This window comes from Pistacia vera, unplaced genomic scaffold (assembly GCF_008641045.1).
Source record: "Pistacia vera cultivar Batoury unplaced genomic scaffold, PisVer_v2 Contig188, whole genome shotgun sequence".
NCBI classification, from domain to species: domain Eukaryota; kingdom Viridiplantae; phylum Streptophyta; class Magnoliopsida; order Sapindales; family Anacardiaceae; genus Pistacia; species Pistacia vera.
This window is the reverse complement of record NW_022195981.1, coordinates 1,574,858-1,595,383: the sequence shown is the minus strand read 5'-3', so window position 1 is coordinate 1,595,383 and position 20,526 is coordinate 1,574,858. Positions and strand designations below refer to the sequence as shown.

At 33.8% G+C, this 20,526-nt stretch overlaps 2 protein-coding genes across 2 annotated transcripts; both read left to right on the top strand.

Moving 5' to 3' along the window:
• Positions 1-1,643: 1,643 nt before the first annotated feature.
• LOC116127010 lies at positions 1,644-2,358 on the top strand (the record flags this gene model as incomplete). The annotated part of the gene is given in 5 exon segments (XM_031412675.1): positions 1,644-1,920; positions 1,923-1,985; positions 1,988-2,070; positions 2,108-2,246; positions 2,249-2,358. Coding segments are annotated over 5 exon segments (612 nt in total), but the record flags the coding sequence as incomplete, so codon positions are not given.
• A 12,911-nt stretch (positions 2,359-15,269) lies between these two features.
• LOC116126942 (ras-related protein RABA5e-like) lies at positions 15,270-17,589 on the top strand. The gene is made up of 2 exons (XM_031412612.1): positions 15,270-15,600; positions 16,951-17,589. The coding sequence occupies exons 1-2, from the start codon at positions 15,270-15,272 to the stop codon at positions 17,262-17,264; spliced, it is 645 nt and encodes a 214-aa protein (XP_031268472.1). The 3' UTR covers positions 17,265-17,589.
• Positions 17,590-20,526: the final 2,937 nt, after the last annotated feature.

The following is a 20,526-nucleotide window of genomic DNA, read 5'->3' as shown; positions in this document are numbered from 1 at the left end:
TCTATATGGATTAGGCCTTTTTCTAGATCCTAGGTTTAAATAATCCGTAGTTAACGGTGTAATTACTGAGTTAGGCCATTATTTAGGACATGATTATACGTCTTATTTGACTGACTTTAAACACAAATTGGATAGGCTTTTTCTTTATATGAGAAACGATACAAGGAAGTAGAAGTGGAAGTGGAAGTGGAACGTCTAGGAGAGGCGATCAGGACCTTGATGTAGCCCCCCCAAGGATCGAGCAAGTAGGCGTATGTGGGACGTGGCGGAAGCTCCAGCTCGTACATACATAGACCAAATGAGATGACTTGCTACCTACAAGTGGACTTGACCTTTATGACAATGAAGGAGCAACTTGACATGGATATTCTTCAATGCTGGAACCAACAAGAAAGTCAATTCCCATTATATCCAAATGGCACGTGACATTTTATCTGTGCCGGTTTCTACAATTGCATTCGAGTCAACATTTTCAACGAGTGGTCGGATTGTTGAAGACAGAAGATGTTCTTTAACCGATGAGATGATTGAGTGATAACGTGTTTACGGGATGGACTCAGCAGAAAGAAGACTACAACAGCACCCTGAAGATCCCGAACTACTCGAACTCTTTAGGAGTACAGATTTGAATAATAACTAGTGTTGACGATGAAATTGAAGATGAATAATTTAATAAAAAAAATTATTTAATTGTTTATTTGTGAAGCTTGAAGTGTGAAATGTGAATATTATATTTATGTTAAAAATTAAAATTAACTATTAATTTATATTTTTAAAATTAATTAAATTTTTAGAAACTTACTAATCAACCCCTAAAAAAAAAACTAAAAACCCCCTATAAATTTTGTTTGCCCCCAAAAATAAAAAAAAATTGAGGGGGGAAAATAAAATTTTCCAAACCCCATGGGACCGGTCCTAGGACCGGTCCTGGGCCATGGGACCAGTCCTGACCAGGCCTAAGGCCTGGTCCGGGTCCTGATTTTTCTCATGGCTTGGGACATGAGAGACTGGTACCATTTGGGACCAGTCCCAAACGGGCCCAGGCCTGGGCCCGCAAGGGACCGGTCCCTTGCCCAGGTATAGTTTGGCTTTGGCCATCGGCGACAATAATACCAATTTTTTTATTTTATAAAAATGGTTTTAAAATTAATTATTGTACTTAAGATTAACATAAGCAAACATAATAATTTTTATTCTTATATAAGGGTATAATTGGCATTGTCTTGTTGAAAATCAACTCTTTGATTCTAAAATAATTAGCTTGGATTATAATTCGGTTCCAAAATCAATTCCAAATATTTTTCATATCATAGCTAAAGATAAAGTGATTATTTTGTAATCTACAACAATCCAAACACACTCACAAACTTTGTATAAATTACGGTAAAGATTATAAAATTAGTCTCCCTTATTAATTTTTATTACTTTCAGTGAATAAATGTAGCCAAGTGAGAATACCCTACGTGTGATGAATATTACCACACATCCCCTCTCACCGTCTCTCTCTCCTCAGTATCTCCACCTTATCATCCATCTCTTCCTCCATGACTCTCTTTCTCTTCCACACAATTCCACCACTACCACTACTCCTACATTCTCCACTCTCTCATGCTCATTCAAACCCCACAGAAACCCCCTAATAATCACCAAAACGCTCTCCAAGAGACACAGTCATCGACTTCGGCAAGTACAAAGGCAAAATGCTTGGCACCATCCCTTCAATCTACCTCAAATGGGTCTCCAAGAACCTCCGCGCCAGAGACTTCGAGCACTGGGCAAAACTCGCCGACACGTGCTCAAAGATCCCGTTATAAAGATGACTAGAATGGGAGTTTGCAGAAAGCGTCTTGATTGGAAATAACGTAAATAATGTCAAATTGTCAGGCAATGATAAGAATACTGGTGCAGTTTCTCAGTTGTTAGGTTGAGTGAAAGGTTTGGCTGGGATAATGAAAATAAGGCTGCTTGGAGTCAGGTTAATTTTGAGCTTTGGGGACGAGTAAAGGCGGAAGAATACCAAGAATTTTGGACGATGAAAGTGAAAAAGATGAGGAGAAAGAGTTGTTTAAAGTGAAGAAGAAAGAGAGATGAGTTGGGATGTTGACAGAGAGTGAAGAAAGGAGAAGGAAGAGAGGTCGAGAATGGAGCGAAAGAGAAGACGGAGATTAGAAATGGTGATAAGATTGACGGTGAGAGTGAGAGGGATGATGATAAAGATTTGAGGGTGGAGATTACCAATCCATTTCCGGACGTGAAGCACTGTTGAAGAAAGTGCTTAATCGGAAGAAATTTATGTAAATATGTAACAGTGATTTGTGATTTTCTAACTAAATGTGTCAATTTGAGGATGAAATTTTTGGAGTTGATATTGTTAAGAATGACTTTAAATGAAATTGTTACTTTACATAAGGTTGGCTTAAATATATTTAACTTTATTATTATTATTATTATTATTATTATTATTATTCTAGACAGATAATTAAGAGCCGTTTGAACTGCATTTATCAAATTTAAAATCCTGAAATATGCTACGTTAATGTAATGTTATTATATAATAGAAATAAACCTTATAAGTGCACATAAAACCGATAAATACATTCTAGATTATAATATCAATTAATTAATTAAAAACCTGTACTGTGTGCTAAACATATGAAATATGAGTCATAAGTAACAGAGAAAAACAAATAAACATAAGAATACTTAATAACTTAGTAATTAAAACAAAATAGAAAAGCATGTATTAATTATACTCTAAAGACAAAAGACGTCTTTATCTTTAAAAAGAAATAAAATCAGTAAGAATTAATTAACCCAACTTATTAAAATAATAAAAAAAATAACATTCAAAAACCATTTTGTGTGAACTGGATTTATAATGCAGTATTTTTAATCAAGTTGAAATGCGGTTTTGTTTTTTATTTGACTACATGGTTTAAATTACTAAAATAAGTGATAGATTTTTAAAATTTGTAAAAGGGAGTTAGAGAACAGATCCTTAGATTTTACCTGATTTTGACTGACCCAACCGATGATTGAAATAAGCTACAGCAATCAGAGTATAGGGTTTCTGGTAGGGGTGTTCGGTTCTGGGTATCCTACACTTTTTGAAGGAACCAGAACCAAAACCGACGGTTCCTTGAAATTTGTAACCAGAACCGGAGCCGACGGTTCCGGTTCCTAGGTACCCAGAACCAGAACTAGTAACAACGGTTTCGGTTCCGGTTCTGGGTATCCTGTAAAATTACATGACTCCCAAAAGTTTTTAAAATGGCAAAAAAACCCTTAAAAACTTACAAATACCCCTCCACCTGGCACTTGTTAACAAAAATAAAATTACAAATTATAAATTCAAAATTACAAACTCCATTACTTTGTAAAGGTAGATTCTCAAAAGTCAAACCAACTTACTTTAAATTTTATGAAATATAAATATAAATGTATTCACATTACTTTTTCTACAAAAGTTTATATTAACCCCCCTGATCTTTAATTTTATTTTATATTAGTCTCGGTTCCTGGTTCCCGAAACCGGAACTGAAACCGCACAATAACGGTTCCAAAAATTTAGAACTGGAACCTATCCATTGACGACTGGTTCTAGGTAAGAACCGGAACCAAACTCAGGGTACTCACCGGTTCCGGTTCCAGTCGGTTCTTTTGAACACCCCTAGTTTCTGGTAGAGTGTATAAGTTGAGTGTTAACCCCAAGGAGAAGAGGAAATTACATATGCATGCACTACTCTATAATACTAATACTTCCTCATTCTGCATGTGACAAATCCCACATCCCATGCATATGAATATGCAGAATCAGTAAAATTTGTATTCATCAAATCCAAATACACAACGACACTTGTCTGAAACCTAACTGAGTTTCTCCATTTTATGAATATTTTGAAACCTTTATCTCAAGAGCTCAAAACTTTTACAGGAAATTCAGCCGCCTAGTTATACAATTGACTAATTATTTAACACTAACGTAGAGGCAAGAAAGAACCAAGCGGAATTAATTTTTATTCACAAGATCAAGCATAAAGAACCTAGAGGTTTGTAATCATCTAATCATCCACTAGAAATTTAATAAAGAGTAAGCATAAAGAAATTCTCAACCACCCTCATCCAGATATCCAATATAACCAAATGGTAAATCCATATAAAATCCAATAACCACAATCAAAGCAAATAATTCAAGATACAGTAACAACAATAAACAAAAATGTGATTTTCCCATGAAATCACATCAGCACATGCACAACAGCCAGTGGCAGACCTAGGATTTTTGTCCAAGGTGACCTTTGCGGCTCTGCCATTGTTTGTCAAACAACTAATGAAAACTTAAAAAAAATCACTAAACTTCAAGCAAAAAAATAATAATACAATATCAAGACTTGAAAAAAAAAAGAATATAATAACACATTACTTTCCTACTTGAATAAATTTATGAGAAGTAAAATTTCAAGTAAACCTTGAGCAAAACCTTCTTTTAATTTTTGGCTTTAAAAGATTATGATATAAATTTTCATAATTTTGATTAGACCTAACCTAAGCTAAGGGCAACTAAAACTTAAATTATGTCAATATTATGTTGACTTTTAATATGAATTAGTTAAAAAAGGGGGGATTTTTCTTGATATGAACATAGATAATAACTCAAATTTCTTTAATAATTTTGAGCAGTTGAACGGTAACGTTTGAAATGTAGGAAATTGGTGGGTGAAGGGTAAAGAATAATATCTTTTAAAATATAGTTATGATTTTAATTTGGGAAAGTAGGAACATTCTTGGACATAAAATACAAAATAAACTCACAAGATCCATATCTTTTTCCCTCAAATTATAATAAAAACCCTCAAAAAAAAAAAAAAAAACCCATGATTCAACCTTAAAATAAACTAAATTGAAATGAGCAATACATATATCTAAAACCGACCCAGGCCCCTTGAAGGTAGGCACAGACTTGTTCTCAACTTTAAAAAAAAATTGCAAAGTTTTTTTTAAAAGGTTAAAAAAAAAGTTAAAAGTTTAAAAAATTAAAAAGTTATATTTTGTCTGTTTCATCTTTTTGTTCTCCAATTCCTATCTTCCCTTTTACATGACGGCCGAGGCTCAAACATTTGAACCAAAAATTAAAAAAATCCCCCTCTCAACTTCTCTCACTCACATCTCCTGAAGGTTAGCCTACTAAAATATTGAAGTTTTAAGTTTAAATAAGCTCCTTAGATGGTTAAATCCATAATTTAACATGTATATTTATATTGTTGCAGCCTTGCATGAACAGCGAAGAAGATGAAGAATTGGCTGCTGCTGCTAATCATTTTGGGTGCTTCAAGCTATAAAATTGCGGAGAAAAGGCAAGGGAATAAGTATGTAAGATTGATGTTAAAATTGTTAGTGTATGCCCTAGGAACCAATCGTGTTGTCAGTTTCAGGACATTATATCTTGTAAATGTATTATGAATAAAAGCAAGTGTTCTTATTTCACATGTTGATTTTCTGCTTCATTTATATTATATTATATTTAATATTGCATGTGAAATGTCCAGATGAACGGATCTTCAGAAAATCAAATCATCAAAGAATTCTCTACCCAAGTAATGTTAATTGGGCAATAACATTGCATAGTAGGCATGTTGAATGTCTCCATTGAATATCATGTGATGGTATTAGTGTGGGTGATTATAAGAGGTATGTCACTAAGGCATTAGCATGGACAAACGGTTAGTGAATTGTTTATCGAATACGATCGATTACGATGAATCACATGGATATGGTCAATGATGCATCGTAGGATTGTGCTAGTGTACCACTGATTCTTAGACCTGAGACATCACAATTGGATTCAACATAGGATGCATATGGTTCATATGATGTATAAGCACGAGACTAGTCATGTCTTGTGTAATAAACCGGTTTGGTCATATGTTATCCATATGCGAGGACAAATGATGGTCAAGATGGGATCTGTTAACTCAAAATAGTCTAATCTCAAGTTCCCAGATGAATGTCAATAAACATTGGAAAAGGGAAATCTCTGGCCAGAGTATAATGAATGTCAAATGAAAAGTAGTTTCATGTTGATGAGTTCCATTGTATCGATTAACAATTCGATTAAAGATTAAGTTAACGGTTTTGACATACCATGAACCATTCCTAATCGGGATTAGATAACAGAGGGATTTGACTACACGGTACGTACGATTAGAATAGGTTCATTGGAGTTTACACTTCATTGTGGTTTAGGGGTTATGGAACATTGCTAGACGTCTATCATAATCAGTGGGAGTTTCGATTATAAAGAATTATAACGAAACATATCAAAATCAGATATTGGGCCCATGGCTAGATCACAGTAAACTAAAATGGTTACACATAAAACCAAGCTTAAGGAGAGAGAGTAATACATATCATTAATCAGATTAATGATGTTTAGACGTAAACGGTTGCATCCGAATTAATGTATTGGTGAGAAATGATTATCCATGAATAGCTAGCACTAACCAAGGGTAATAAGAATTTATTAAATATTATTATTGAATTGGATTCAATGATGGGGGCAAAAGTGCATTGGTTTTATTCTAAAGGGTTAGAATATTTAATGGAATTAAAATTTGGTCTAATTATGAATTAACCATAAAACCAAGGACTTGACATAAATGTTTATTCTCAATTAATTTTAAATTGTTTGAGGCCTTCCCAAAACAATTTAAAATTACACTTTGTGCCCATGGTATATAAATTAAGTTTTATACCATTTTAATTGAATTGAATCAATTAAAGCAAAATCACTCTCTCATTTTCTCTCTCACTCTCTCGGCTCTCTCTTCCTTGACTTGTGTGAATCACATTTTGAGATACTTCAAGTTCACTTGAAGAACTAAGATTCCAAGAAAGAAGATTCAAGTGTTGAATAGCAAAGGAGTAGGTAATATTTCATCCTTACCTTGAAATTTTTTTGGGCTTATGTGTTACGTTTGTGTTCTACCTTGCATCCATCATCTTGTTCATCCATGTTACACCATTTCTATATCCAAAATGCATGAATCCTAACAAAAATTATATTGAAAACTGTAGGAAAATATGCAAGAAAATGACATACGCCTACAGTTTTAGAGTATTGGGTGAAAAGTTTTAGTGAGACACAGTTTTATTATAGTTTACCAAATAGAATAAGATAGGTGTGTTAAAATATGTCTTTAACGTATTAAATATGCATTTAATGATCACATCTACATTATAGTTGTTGCCTTGTTGGGCTATGGGTTGAATTCGCTAAAACTATGTTATTTGTTTTAATTGTTTACATGTATTGGTTTGTTCATTTATCTTATTCAAGAAAAAGTTAACTAAGTTGCTAAATTAATTAGTTTGTTTGTTTTCTTTTTTTTTTTTTTAGGAATCTCTTTGTCTCTTATTTTTGGGATCTCATTTTGGTACTGACTCATTATATATTTATTGGATTTGAAATCCAAAGCATTAACAAATAAGATTATGATATCCAATTATTTCAAGAGACATAAGAAAAGTCCAGTAAAAAATATTGATGGAGACTCTACTGATATTGAGGTTAAATCAAACCCCATTAGAAGAAGAAACTCCACAACAGTGACAACAACACTAAGTAAAAGAAGCTCAACCTTCAATCCAGGTGTTCAATTTAGTTGAGCTTGAAATTGACCTAGGATTGAGGAATCCAATTAACGAGCTTTGTTATACTAACAAACAAAAAGAGGAAGTTCAAAGAACCTACTTGTTGAAAGGTCCTTGCCAACCTAAAGATCATAACTTTCCTTTCACTCCTTTTGGAGATAAAAAGCGTAGGTTTACATCAGAGTGGTATAAAGAAGGTCACATTGATGGAATATAGAGTGGCAAAAGATGCAATCTTCTGTTTGAATTGTTATCTTTTCAAACCTGATTATGGTGACCAAGCAGGTGGTGAAGTTTTTGTGAATAAGGGATTTAATAATTAGAAAGATAAAGCAAAAGTGAAAAAACATGTTGGTGATCATTCTAGAACTCATAACCAATGTCATGCTAAGTGTGTTGATTTGATGAACCAAAGGCAACACATCGATGCGAATCTTGCTTGTGTGTCGAAAAAAGGCAAATTGGACTATCGTATTCGCTTGAATGCATCAATTGATTGCATTAGATTCCTTTTACATCAAGGATTAGCATTTCGTGGTCATGACGAGTCGATTGAATATGAAAATCAAGGTAACTTTATGGAACTATTGAAGTTTCTATCTAATCTCAATGACGACATAAAGAAAGTTGTACTGGGAAAAGCTCCGAAAAACCATCAAATGATGGCCCCCAAAATCCAGAGGCAACTAACTAGTGTTTGTACTCATTTGGCGACCAAGAAAATTATTGCAGAAATTGTGAGAGATAAACAACCGTTTTCTTTACTAGTTGATGAATCTCGGGATGTGGCAGTGAAAGAACAAATGGCTATTGTCTTTCGCTATGTAGACAAAATAGGTTGTGTTATTGAATGTTTTATTAGGATTGTGCATGTTAAGAATACTTCTGCAAAGTTTTGAAAATTGCAATAGATACCTTTTTTTGTAAAATATGGATTGAGTTTGACAAGTTTATGGGGGCAAGGTTACGATGGAGCAAGCAATATGAGGGGTGAGTTCAATGGTTTGAAGACTTTGTTATTGAGAAAAAATAAATCCACTTTCTACATTCATTATTTCTCTCATCAACCCCAACTGGGGTTAGTCAAAGTTGTAAGTAAACATTCGGCATTGGGTGAATTTTTTCAAACTCTTTCTATGTTATCAAACACTGTAGCAACTAGGGGTGTTCGGTTCCGGGTACCCTACACTTTTTGAACAGGAACCGGAACCGACGATTCCTTGAAATTTGGAACCAGAACTAGAACCAACAGTTCTGGTTCCTAGGTACCAAGAACCAGAACCTATAACAACGGTTCCGGTTCCAGTTCTGGGTACCCTATAAAATTACATTGACCCCCCAAAAGTTTTTAAAATGACAAAAAAACCCTTAAAAACTTACAAATACCCCCTTGACACTTGTTAACAAATAAAATTACAAATTATAAATTCAAAATGACAAACTCCATTACTTTGTAAAGGTAGATTCTCAAAAGTCAAACCAACTTACTTTAAATGTTATGAAATATAAATATAAATATAAATGTATTCACATTACTTTTTCTACAAAAGTTTTTATTAACCCCCCTAATATTTAATTTTATTTTATATAAGTCTCGGTTCCTGGTTCCTGGTTCCGGTTCCGGTTCCTAACTATAGGAACCGGAACCGTATAGTAACGGTTCCAAAAATTTGGAATCGGAACCTACCCATTAACGATTGGTTCTGGTTAGGAACCGGAACCAAACCCAGGGTACCCGTTGGTTCCGGTTCAAACCAGTTCTTTTGAACACCCCTAGTAGCAACATTTTGCAAGGGCAGAGATCTTCTACGTGATAAACAGTATGAATATGTGATATCTTTGATTTCTAATGGTGATATTCAGACGAGACGCGATTTGAATCAAGAATGCACTATTAAATGATCAGGAGATACACGTTGGGGTTCACACATAGGCACAATTCCTAGTGTCATAAACTTATTTTCTTCTATTGTTGGTGTGCTTAGAGTGATTGAGATTGAAAGAGATGATTGGCAAAACAAAAATCAAGCAAGGAGTTTATTATGAATCATGGAGAATTTTGAATTCGTTTTTTTGTTATTCTTGATGAAGAAAATATTGGGAATCACATATGAACTGTCACAAGCATTACAAAGAAAAGATCAAGATCTTCTTGATGCCATGCAGTTTGTACAAATTTCAAAGCGTCGATTGCATAAATTGAGAAATGAAGATACTTGCTTCGACATATTGTTGAAAGAAGCTTATGATATGTGTAAAGATAATGACATACCAATCCCGGAGAACATGGAAGATAATTTTGGGAGGACAAAACGGGGGATTGTGCCAATTACGAATAAACATCATTTTAAGATGTAATTGATGTACAAAGTTTTAGATAACATTCAAGAAGAAGTCAATAATCGTTTTGATAAAGTAAATATGAGGTTGCTTCAGTGTATGGCATCTCATGATCCAAGTAACTATTGTCCTGCATTTAACAAAGACATATTACTTGAGTTTGCAAAGTTCTATCCTGCCGATTTTCCTCAACATGATATTTGGTTGTTTGATAATCAACTTGAAAACTATTATGAGGATGTTAGCACCAACGCCAATTTCACTCATGTTGATGGGATTGCTAATCTTGCAAAAAAAAAATGGTTGAGTTTAAGAAGGATGTTGCTTACGACAAAGTTTTCTTGCTTATTAAATTAGCATTGGTTTTGCCCATGGCTACTACAACAATTGAAAGGGTGTTCTCTACAATGAATCTTGTTAAGATTACTTTACGTAATTTAATGGGAGACGAGTGGATGAACAATTGCTTAGTAATTTATATTGAAAAGAAAGTTTTTGCTACAATTCAAAATGAAGATATCATTAAACATTTTCAGAACATAATGAAGCGGAAAATTGTGTTAAATTAAAGATCTTCAAGTATACTATTCTAACTTGCTTTCATCTTTAAATAATCAATATTCATATTATTTAGATCTTTAGGTATACCATTCTAACTTGATTTTTGGGTTAATACGCAGAGGATGTGTGAATCTTTAATCTAGATGATTGAGCTAGAATGTTAACGTTTGGATCTGGATTTGGAGTGATTGTAATCCATTTCTTTATAAACCTTTGTGTATTTTACTTTTGTTAGAGTTGTGATTGAGCTCTAAATTTGTGTAGAATATTTTTGGTGGATTTGTGGTTGTTGTAAACTCTTTTGATTATATTGGATTTAAGTGGATTGTTAGATTCCCGTGGTTTTTTTATCTCTTCATATTAAAGAGGTTTTTCCATGTAAAAATTTTCTTATATTTTCTTGTGAATTTGATGTTATTTTCTTATGTTTTCACTAGTTGATTGACAAATAGTAGCGGAGCCATGGGGTCCCCCTTGAGCAAAAACCCTGAGTCTGCCACTGATGCACATGTGGCATGCAAGAGGCGGAAAATGAAAGGTTTCATTCTTCAAGGTCCAATCGAATGGCTGACATGTGTCCACTATCCACCTCTAAAAGGCGGGCTATTTGAAGGCGAAGTGTCTTAAAGAAACTCATTTATGAGTTTTTAGAGTTTTCCACAATTAAAGGTGGAAAAGTAACTCACCCGGCCCGGCCCGCGACGGGTTATAAAGGTTGGTGAGCCGGGCCTAACCCGCCCGCCAACAAAGGCAGGCCGGGTTAGGCCTGCCATTATGGAGAAAATGGCTAGCCCAACCCGGCCCGCCAACCCTAACCCGCCAGGTTAGGCGGCGGTCTAGGCCAGGTTAGCCCGATTTTCTTATTTTTTTTGTTTTTTTAATTTAACTTTTCAAACGAATAATTATAAATATAATTGTTTTTAGTTAACTTTTCAAATATTAATAATTCAATTCAATTCAATTTTTTTTTTTTTTTGTTAACATTTCAAATATTAATTCAATTTTAATACAATAAAATTGTAATATAAGAAAAATTAGACTTATTCATTTATCAAAAAATAAAATAAGAAATTACAACAATTATTGCCTCGTTAAAAACCTCACTAAGAAAAACCCAATGGGAGAAAAACTTGGTAAAGAAAAAAGAGTGCAATAATTGACAATTAATTTACAAATTACATTTTACAAAACAACTAATTTGGGGGTGGTTCACTAGGACCTCCCTCATCTGTATCATCTATATTACAAAATTGAAATGATTCTACTAAAGTATTGTCGATAACCTCGTATTGATCTTGATGGCGCGATCGTTCCCAATCTCGAAGACATGTGAGGACTTCAATCATTTTTGGAGCAAGTTTAGTCCTCCTTTCATTTAAAATCCTTCCACTTGCACTAAATGTTTGTTCGGATGAGACGGTTGAGACAGGAACAGCGAAAACATCCAAGGCAAGTCTTGATAATACCGGAAAAATACATTTTCTGGCTCTCCAATACTCTAAGAGATCAAAGTGACCTGTTGAAAACATTTCGGGGGTTGCCAAATATTGTTGAAGTTCATTACTCTGCGACTCCATGGAGGACAGCATATTAGTTGTTGTTGTTGGTGGTGGTGGTGCGTCTGAAGAGGAGGCTGTGCTTCGGACTCGGGTCCTCTTCGGCCTATTCAGTGCATTCCAAGAGAATAAGTCTTCATTTGTTTCTTCTGCTACAGCTTCTCTGGATATTTCGCCTCTTTGCGACTGCGGGTTCCCATACCTGTTTTCATATTGGAAATATACTTCGAAAAGACTATTTTTTACCTCTCCTATTTGATTGATATATGATTCGTTTTGTAAATTTTCACTTAAATTGTCAAGACCATTTTCTAAACGTGCTAATTTAATTCTAGGATCAAATATAGCACCTAAACAATAAAGAAAAGGAACGGGTCTCCAATATTTCAAAAAAAAATTTTCCATTGCCTTTATTGGTGCATGTAAAATTTCATCATCTTTGTTTTTTGTAAATAACTCGGAAATTTTTATAATTGCATGTATTACCAATGGACTAGTAGGGTAATACACACCAGAAAGTTGTAAAGTGGCTTGGTAAAAACATTTGAGAAAAGAATGAAATACTTTAGCTATCTTCCAATCATTTTCTACCAAATGATGAGGACCTCTATTATTTGCTACAAAATAACTAATTATATTAGCATAAGGTAAACATGAATCAAGCATTAAATAAGTACTATTCCATCTAACAGGCATATCTAATGCAAAAGTTCTAGGAGACATATTTGATTTTATACAAGCTTCTTGAAATTCAGCATTTCTTTTATTACTACCAGTAATCCAAGCTAAAGATTCCCTAATTCTATCAATATTTTTTTTAATTGTTTTCATACCACTTTTCACAATTAAATTAATAACATGACATGCACAACGTTGGTGAAAAAACTTCAAATTATTATATAAAAGATAATTATTTTGAAAAAATTCTATAGCTTTACTATTAGAACTTGCATTATCTAAAGTTAAACTTATCACTTTATCAATAATATCATAATCTTCTAAAACTTCAATAATTTTATTATAGATTTCTAAACCACTATGATCCACATCCATTAATCTAAATCCTAATAAAGATTTATTTAATTTAAATTCATTATCAAAATAATGACTAGTCACACAAATATAATCTTGTTTAGCTCTACCACTCCAAATATCAGCAGTTAAAGCCACACTAATATGACAAGTATGAAATTTATTTTTTAATTCTAATTTCATTTTTTTAAACAATTTTATTAAATCATTTCTAGTTGCAGTTTTAGAATAACTTTTAAATCCTGGAAAAAATGAATTTTGAACAAATCTTTCAAAATATTTATCTTCTGCCATATTAATAGGTTGATCAGATGCAGCAATATATAAAGCTAACTGTTCCCTATATACATCAGAATTATAACGCCAAGTAGTACCCATATTAGTTATTTGAGTTTGATTGCTTTCTCTATTTCCATGTTGATTAATATGTTTATTAGCATGCCTTTTTAAAGTACTAGTACCATTACCTGAATCAGCTTTATAAACATTTGCACAATATTTGCATCTTGCTTTCTTGACTTGAACGCCATTTTCTGTCTCGTAAAACTTGTCGAAATGCGCCCAAACGTCTGATGTGTGTCTGTCTTCGCTTTCGACGGCAGTTGATGATCCCGCCTCAGCTTGAGATGAAGTTGGACGAGGACGACGATTACGAGGACGACTTCTAGAACCACCGGGCGCTGTTGGAATCGACGGCATATTTTGAGGTGTATCGGATTCTGAGACTGGGATTGGGACAGCGGGACTATTTGAATCTCCTGCATTCATAGTAAAATCAGCGGGACTAGGACTAGGATAATAGTTTTCTTCCTCATTGAAATTGATGGGAGAGAAATATCTATCCATTGTAGACTTGTAGTTGAAAAAAAAAATGATGTAGAAGAAATAAAAATTAAAGAAAGAGATTTGGAATATGGAAATTGGAAATATGAATTGAAAATTGCAAAACCTAATAAAAATTAAAATAAGAGCAAATTGATAACAAAAATATTAAGAGAATAAATGAATAATTGAGACTTGAGAGTTGAGAGAATAGAGATTAGAATAGAGAATATGAGAAAATGAGAGAATTTGAGTTGTGAGAAAAATATGAGAGTTTAGGGCCAATTTATAGAAAAAAATGGGGAAAGAAAATGACGAAAAAGACTCCTCCAACGGCTATAAAACGGCTATATTCAAGGGTAAAAGGGTAATCTAAAAAAATAAATTAATTTTACTTTTTTTTTTTAATTTATTTTTCGGCCAACCTGCGGGTCAACCTAGGCAGGTTGGCAACAGGCAACCTAGCGGGCCAACCTGCATGCAACCCACCGGATTGGCGGGCCTCTTGTTGAGAGGACAAAATAGCAACCTGCGGGCCGTTGGGTTGCTATTTTGTAACACAGTCCACCCAGGGATTGCTGGCAGGTTGGGTTCAACCTAACCCACCATCAAGGTGGGCCGATTTAAACCCTCTTTATTATGGATCAGATTAGGATTAACCCATTTACCCCGACCTATTTGTTCTATCTCTATCTACAATGAGGATTTTTTTTTTTCAAAGAACGGTTTTGCGATTCCTTTCATGACACATAATCTGATTAATAATGTTAAATAAATAATTAAGGAAATCGTGCAAGTCATAATCAAAGTAAGCACTAAGCACTACATGCGCGACATGAATAGTGATATGTTTGTCTATACCTCTGCATGTTAACGCGTGTTTTCGCAATGTCACGCGTCATTATGTTTCTACTAAATTTCAAACTTCCCAACCACGCGCCTTTCAACTTTTTTTTTTTTTACGCTTTTTATAAAATCCTAAATAGATACCTATTTTTCCTTTTATAAATCTTATAATTTTTTTTGTTCAAAAATTCTTTGTTTATAATTTTGGGAACTAACCAAAGATGCAGTATCACATGTTACAGATTATGAGATTAAATTGTGGACTTAATATTATTTATTATTAAACTCAAATAATTAATAATAATTAAGTGATGTTATATTTTAATAAAAAAAGTTTGGAGTTACGCGCTAGACAGCAAGCGTGGGATTGAAGGACGTAGTTTCTACTGGCACAACCAGTATTTGCAGTGATTTGAAGACGTCCACAAATGTGTTAGTGTTAGGCTTCCATTTTCATTTGAAATGACAGACCAGGAAGGAGGAGAAGAGTACCTTTTCAAGATTGTAATAATCGGAGACTCTGCTGTTGGCAAATCCAATTTACTCTCCAGATACGCACGCAATGAGTTTAATCAAAATTCAAAAGCCACCATTGGCGTGGAGTTTCAGACGCAGTGCTTGGAAATTGATGGCAAAGAAGTCAAGGCTCAGCTTTGGGATACTGCTGGACAAGAACGCTTTCGTGCCGTTACTTCTGCTTATTACAGAGGAGCTTTTGGCGCTCTTCTTGTTTACGATATCAGTCGCCGCTCTACCTTTCAGAGTGTTTCCAGGTGGCTTGGTGAACTCAGCAGTAAGTGATTCTTCTAATTCTGCGAATTTATAGGACATCAAATTGGTAAACTTTAGCATCTTAAACTGCACTAGGTTGTCTTCCGCTGGATTGTTAAAAGAATCTGTTTATTGTTTTTGACTTTGTGCCTCAAGTTTAAATTTTGTTTTGTAAGAATTATATGCTCTAATTTGAGGAAGACAGGTGGGTATTTGAGTAGTATGTAGATATTGCATTTACCCCCCGGGGCTGGGGTCCTGCAATTTAAACTACTAGGATAGACCCCTGATTCTAATAGATGTTAACATTTGTAAAAAAATGTCATTTCAAAGTTAGAATTTAATTAGCATTTGTTAGTTTGAGGAGGGTATTTGAAACGCTGGAATCTTGACAGCGTTGGGCCAAAAGCTCAAGGTGCATTAAGTCTTTCTCACTTTAAGTATATGCATATTCTCACTCTTTAATTGGATTTGTAATTGAATCAGTACAAACCTGGAAAGGTTATTATGTTTACGGTTTATAAGTAAGAACTTAAAGAAACAGGAATTGCTTTTAAATAAAGTCAATGCTGGCAGGGGCAGGAGTAACATAACTAAATTTTGTGGGACAATTTCTTTCCTAAGCTATTAATTTTTCTAATCTAAATACTAATGACAATTTCCATTTCGGTCCAATAATGAACAGGTATTGAAAAGGCATCATGATCCTAGATTATTTTACATCCAAAAAGTTAGATTTCGCGTAGTTAAAGGTTAAGATTCTGTGCGTATGTAATTCCTGATGACATTGAAGCATTAGGTATGGAATCTGTTATGCTGAACCTGTCACTGAGTTTATGGCTGATGGCAATATAAAGATGAAAATGTTAAACCAAGTACTGACAATTCCCAAGAATATATTATATAGGCACGGTTTATAGTTAAAATAAAGATATTCAACTTGACCAAGGAAGTGAAAATTAATGTAGGAAGAGCAAGTCTGAAAACATTTCCAAGATTAGCCACAATTTATGTCTTGTAAATCTTAATTGTTTTTTAGGGTCTGTCAAAGGAGATGGTTGTTTCCCTGGAGCAGAATTAATAACAAATATAGCTAGGTTCTCTGTTATTAAACCTTTCATAGCAATGCACAACCGTATGTGGTTAGTGCTGAATATTTGGTAATCAATGATTGATTGATGAGAATCTGGTTCTTTGCTCCATCCATTGATTTGTTAGGGTCATGTTTCTCTCGGTATACTTGTCGACAACTATTTCACATTCTTGTATAGCTTTTACCAAATGTGTATTCGGTGTCCTATTGTGAAGCACACTAACCTGAATTGTTTGGCATTCTAAATATTGTTGCACTGTTCTTGGAATGATAATGCAGCTCATTCGGATACAACGGTCGCAAGGATGTTGGTTGGAAACAAATGTGATCTGGAGGGCATCAGGGAAGTGAGTGTGGAAGAAGGAAAGAGTCTTGCGGAAGCAGAGGGATTGTTCTTTATTGAGACATCTGCACTCGATTCTACAAACGTTGAAACGGCTTTCGAGATTGTGATTTGGGAGATCTATAACAATGTAAGTAGGAAAGTTTTGAATTCAGATTCCTACAAAGCTGATTTAAGTATCAACAGGGTAAGCCTTGTGAATAATAATGGTTCAAAGCAAACTCAGAGCAAATACTCATGTTGTGTTTAGATATTAATTCTCCAAATTGGTATAAAGTCGAAGAAGGGCTTCCTCAAAGTGCTGTCATATCTGCCCCCTCAGTCAGTGACTGCATTTGAGGGGTTCTTTAGCAACCACCAAAAGATATATGTATACTTGTTTTTTCCCCTTTTGATAAAATTCAAAAAGGAAATTATTGTGCTCGGAAAACTATGGTAGCATTTTTCATGTCATGTGATATATGTTTAGTGGCATTTTCATGCATTTCTAAAAGGAAAGAAAATTAAACCAAAAATTGTAGAATCTAAAAATATTGAATTTCTTCCTAATATGAAGTTGTAAATTCAGATAAGATTTATGATACCATGGGGATATTACTTCACACGCACCACTAACTAGCATATTATTGTCAAATGATTTTTTAAATTAATAAATATTAATTATGTTGATAATAAGTATTTATATTCATACATACTTATAAGTGGGGGTTGTAAATGAATTGATTAGTTGTATGGATAACATTACACCCTTTGAGGCCGTTTAGTTCAAAGAATGTTATATTGTTAAAAATATAAAATTACTCGTGAGATAAATTACCTTGAAGATTAAGAGAAATGTTATATTATATATGTTTGGTTAGATTAGTAAGTATAAATAACTAATGTTTGGTTGGGTGGAATAAAAAAATTCGAGGAGATCTTTTTACTGAATTGCCCTTTTTATAATAATAATAATATTATTATTTTATTATTAAGATTATTATTTTAACCCCTTAACATTTCAGAATTTAGCTAAAACACCCTAACTACAATAAAAATTTAAAATTTAACAAAATACCCCCAATCACCTAGGATGATTACCAGTCAATTTGGTCGATCGTATGTCGATCTAGCCGTAAACGGCAGATCTATAGATCTGGCCATTTATTTTGGGCCAGATACATGGATTTGGCAGGAAACTACCAGATTGGAGCATGGTCAGCCAGATTAGGCCAGTCATGCAACTTTTTGGCGACTACTGACGGGGGCGACAATCTTGGTAATATCCGAATTTTAGAATAGATTACCAGAATAATTTTTTATTATCGCTAACAAAACGGCCCCTAAGGTAACATTTGGATTACCTTGGGGTCCAGACAAGTTTAAGATTGAACTATTTTAAATGATTTTTGTCTTGGTCCCATGTTTGGTTAGATTTCTAAGGACTATATATTACAAGAAAAATGCCTTCCGGGTCTAGCAAAATTAGACGCAAAAGTAAAATTTAGACGCTAACACTATTTCGCGTCTAAATTTCGTAGTCGCCACAGTTGCGGAATTGCTGTCGTAGAAAGTATGCATGTCTAAATTTTGGTTAGACGCGGAAAATTTTTTTTAGCAACTAGCAATTAGTCGCTAATTGCTGGTTAAAATAGTCCCCTGCTTAGACGCTAATTGTTCAGGGTAATTTGGTAAAATGGTTATCGCGACTAATCAATTAGTTGCAAAATGTACCTTTTAGTGACTAATATTTGTCGCGAATGCCACAAAAATTAGATGCTAAAATGTAAGGATAATTTCGTAAAAAGTTTTCGCACTACTATTTTTAGTCGCGAATATATCTTTGTAACCAAAATTTGGTGATTAATTGTAATACTTTAGACACTGAATGTAAAATCCAAAAGGTTTTCGCGACCATTTTATTAGTAGTCGAATGTATCTTTTGGTGACCAAAATTTAGTGACTATTATAGTCTTTAGACGTTGAATGTGAAATCCAAAAGGTTTCGCAACTATTTATAATGGACGAATGTATCTTTTGGTGACCAAAATTTAGTGGTTATCTAATCATTTTAGACGCTGAATGTGAAACCAAAAGGTTTTCGCGACTATTTATTAGTGGACGAATGTATCTTTTGATGACCAAATTTATGGTTAATACTATCATTTTAGACCATAATATGAAATCTAAAAGGTTTTCGTGACTATTTTATTAGTGGACGAATGTATCTTTCGGTGACCAAAATTTGTTAGAGCAAGGACACATATATTGAAAATTAAAAAAATAAGTTCAATAATTCTATTCGGTTGGCTCACATGACACAACATACAACAGAAATGATATTTTTATGCACTGATAAAGGGTACCTGCAACTTGAATCATTTCCGACTGCTATATACAACATTTCCTCATATCACAACACTTTTAAAAGATATCCAAAAATAACAACATTTTAATTTACACTGCATTATATATAACAAGATAATAATTTATCCTCAGTCAATGACATGCAACTAGCACTAAACTTGCTATAACTTTAACTATTCTAATTAAACAAAAACATTTCAGTTAATGCTGATAAGATTAGCTAATAACAATAGTAATAATAAAAAACAAAATCTATGCTATTAGTAGTCATAATGTCTCACCCTTGTCTTCAATATCTTTTGAGTTGGTTATTGCAAGATTCACAGTCATAGTCTCACCTTCAAGATCAATTAACGCTGAACACAGTTACTAGATCTAGTAACGTCATAAAATGTCATCTATCAAGGAAGCAGTAAACTGCAAGATCACAACTTGAAACGCCATAATTAGATCAGATCATCAATGCCTCACAGTGACAAACATGTTGCCAAATGCGTAGGTAAGAATGCAACAGAAGTAGTCCAATGCAGAAGTAGAAAGGCGAAAGCTCTTGCCAAGAAGAGGTAAACAGAAGGCAGCGGGGCACAAATTGAGTGTACTCTCTCATCACAATGTAAAAATAACACCTTTCGCCATCAACAAAGTATAATTTTTGTGCACCTATCTTCGACAGAATACATATACTTCTATAGAAGGAAATTCACTGATCAAGTGAACCACATAAAAGCAATTAAGCAGAGGCCATATTAGTTAGGCTATAATGCACATAAGTTAGCATATACAATTCAAATTGCTACCTCTTGCGTTTTCTCACTCAGCATCATTCTCATCTTGCGGCAGTATTCGATTCTTCCATTTGTTTGTTCAGTTCCCTTTTTTCTCATATCTCCTCTAGCATCTTAGCCAAAGGAAAATGTAGTTCTACTTGTGTTTCAGTTCCCTTTATCCAATGTTAATCAGTTAGCAAGTTTGCAATACAGCAAATTGATGCTAATTTATAATTGACTAGGACAAAACTAGCTAATTTATGCTATTGACGTTGATTGCTCTCATACAGCAAATTTAATCCATAAGATACAAGTACTGAAAACTTCCCAACACAGTTCTAGATTCACCACACAAACGATGAGAAAGAATGAAAAAGCAACTGAACAAATATTTCAATA

What these genes read in the sequence shown, in the direction of transcription:
- LOC116126942 (XM_031412612.1), top strand. Translation starts at nt 15,270, where the DNA reads ATGACAGACCAGGAAGGAGGAGAAGAGTACCTTTTCAAGATTGTAATA. An exon ending in GTGGCTTGGTGAACTCAGCA is followed by an intron (nt 15,601 to 16,950) that starts GTAAGTGATTCT and finishes ATGATAATGCAG; the next exon opens with CTCATTCGGATACAACGGTC.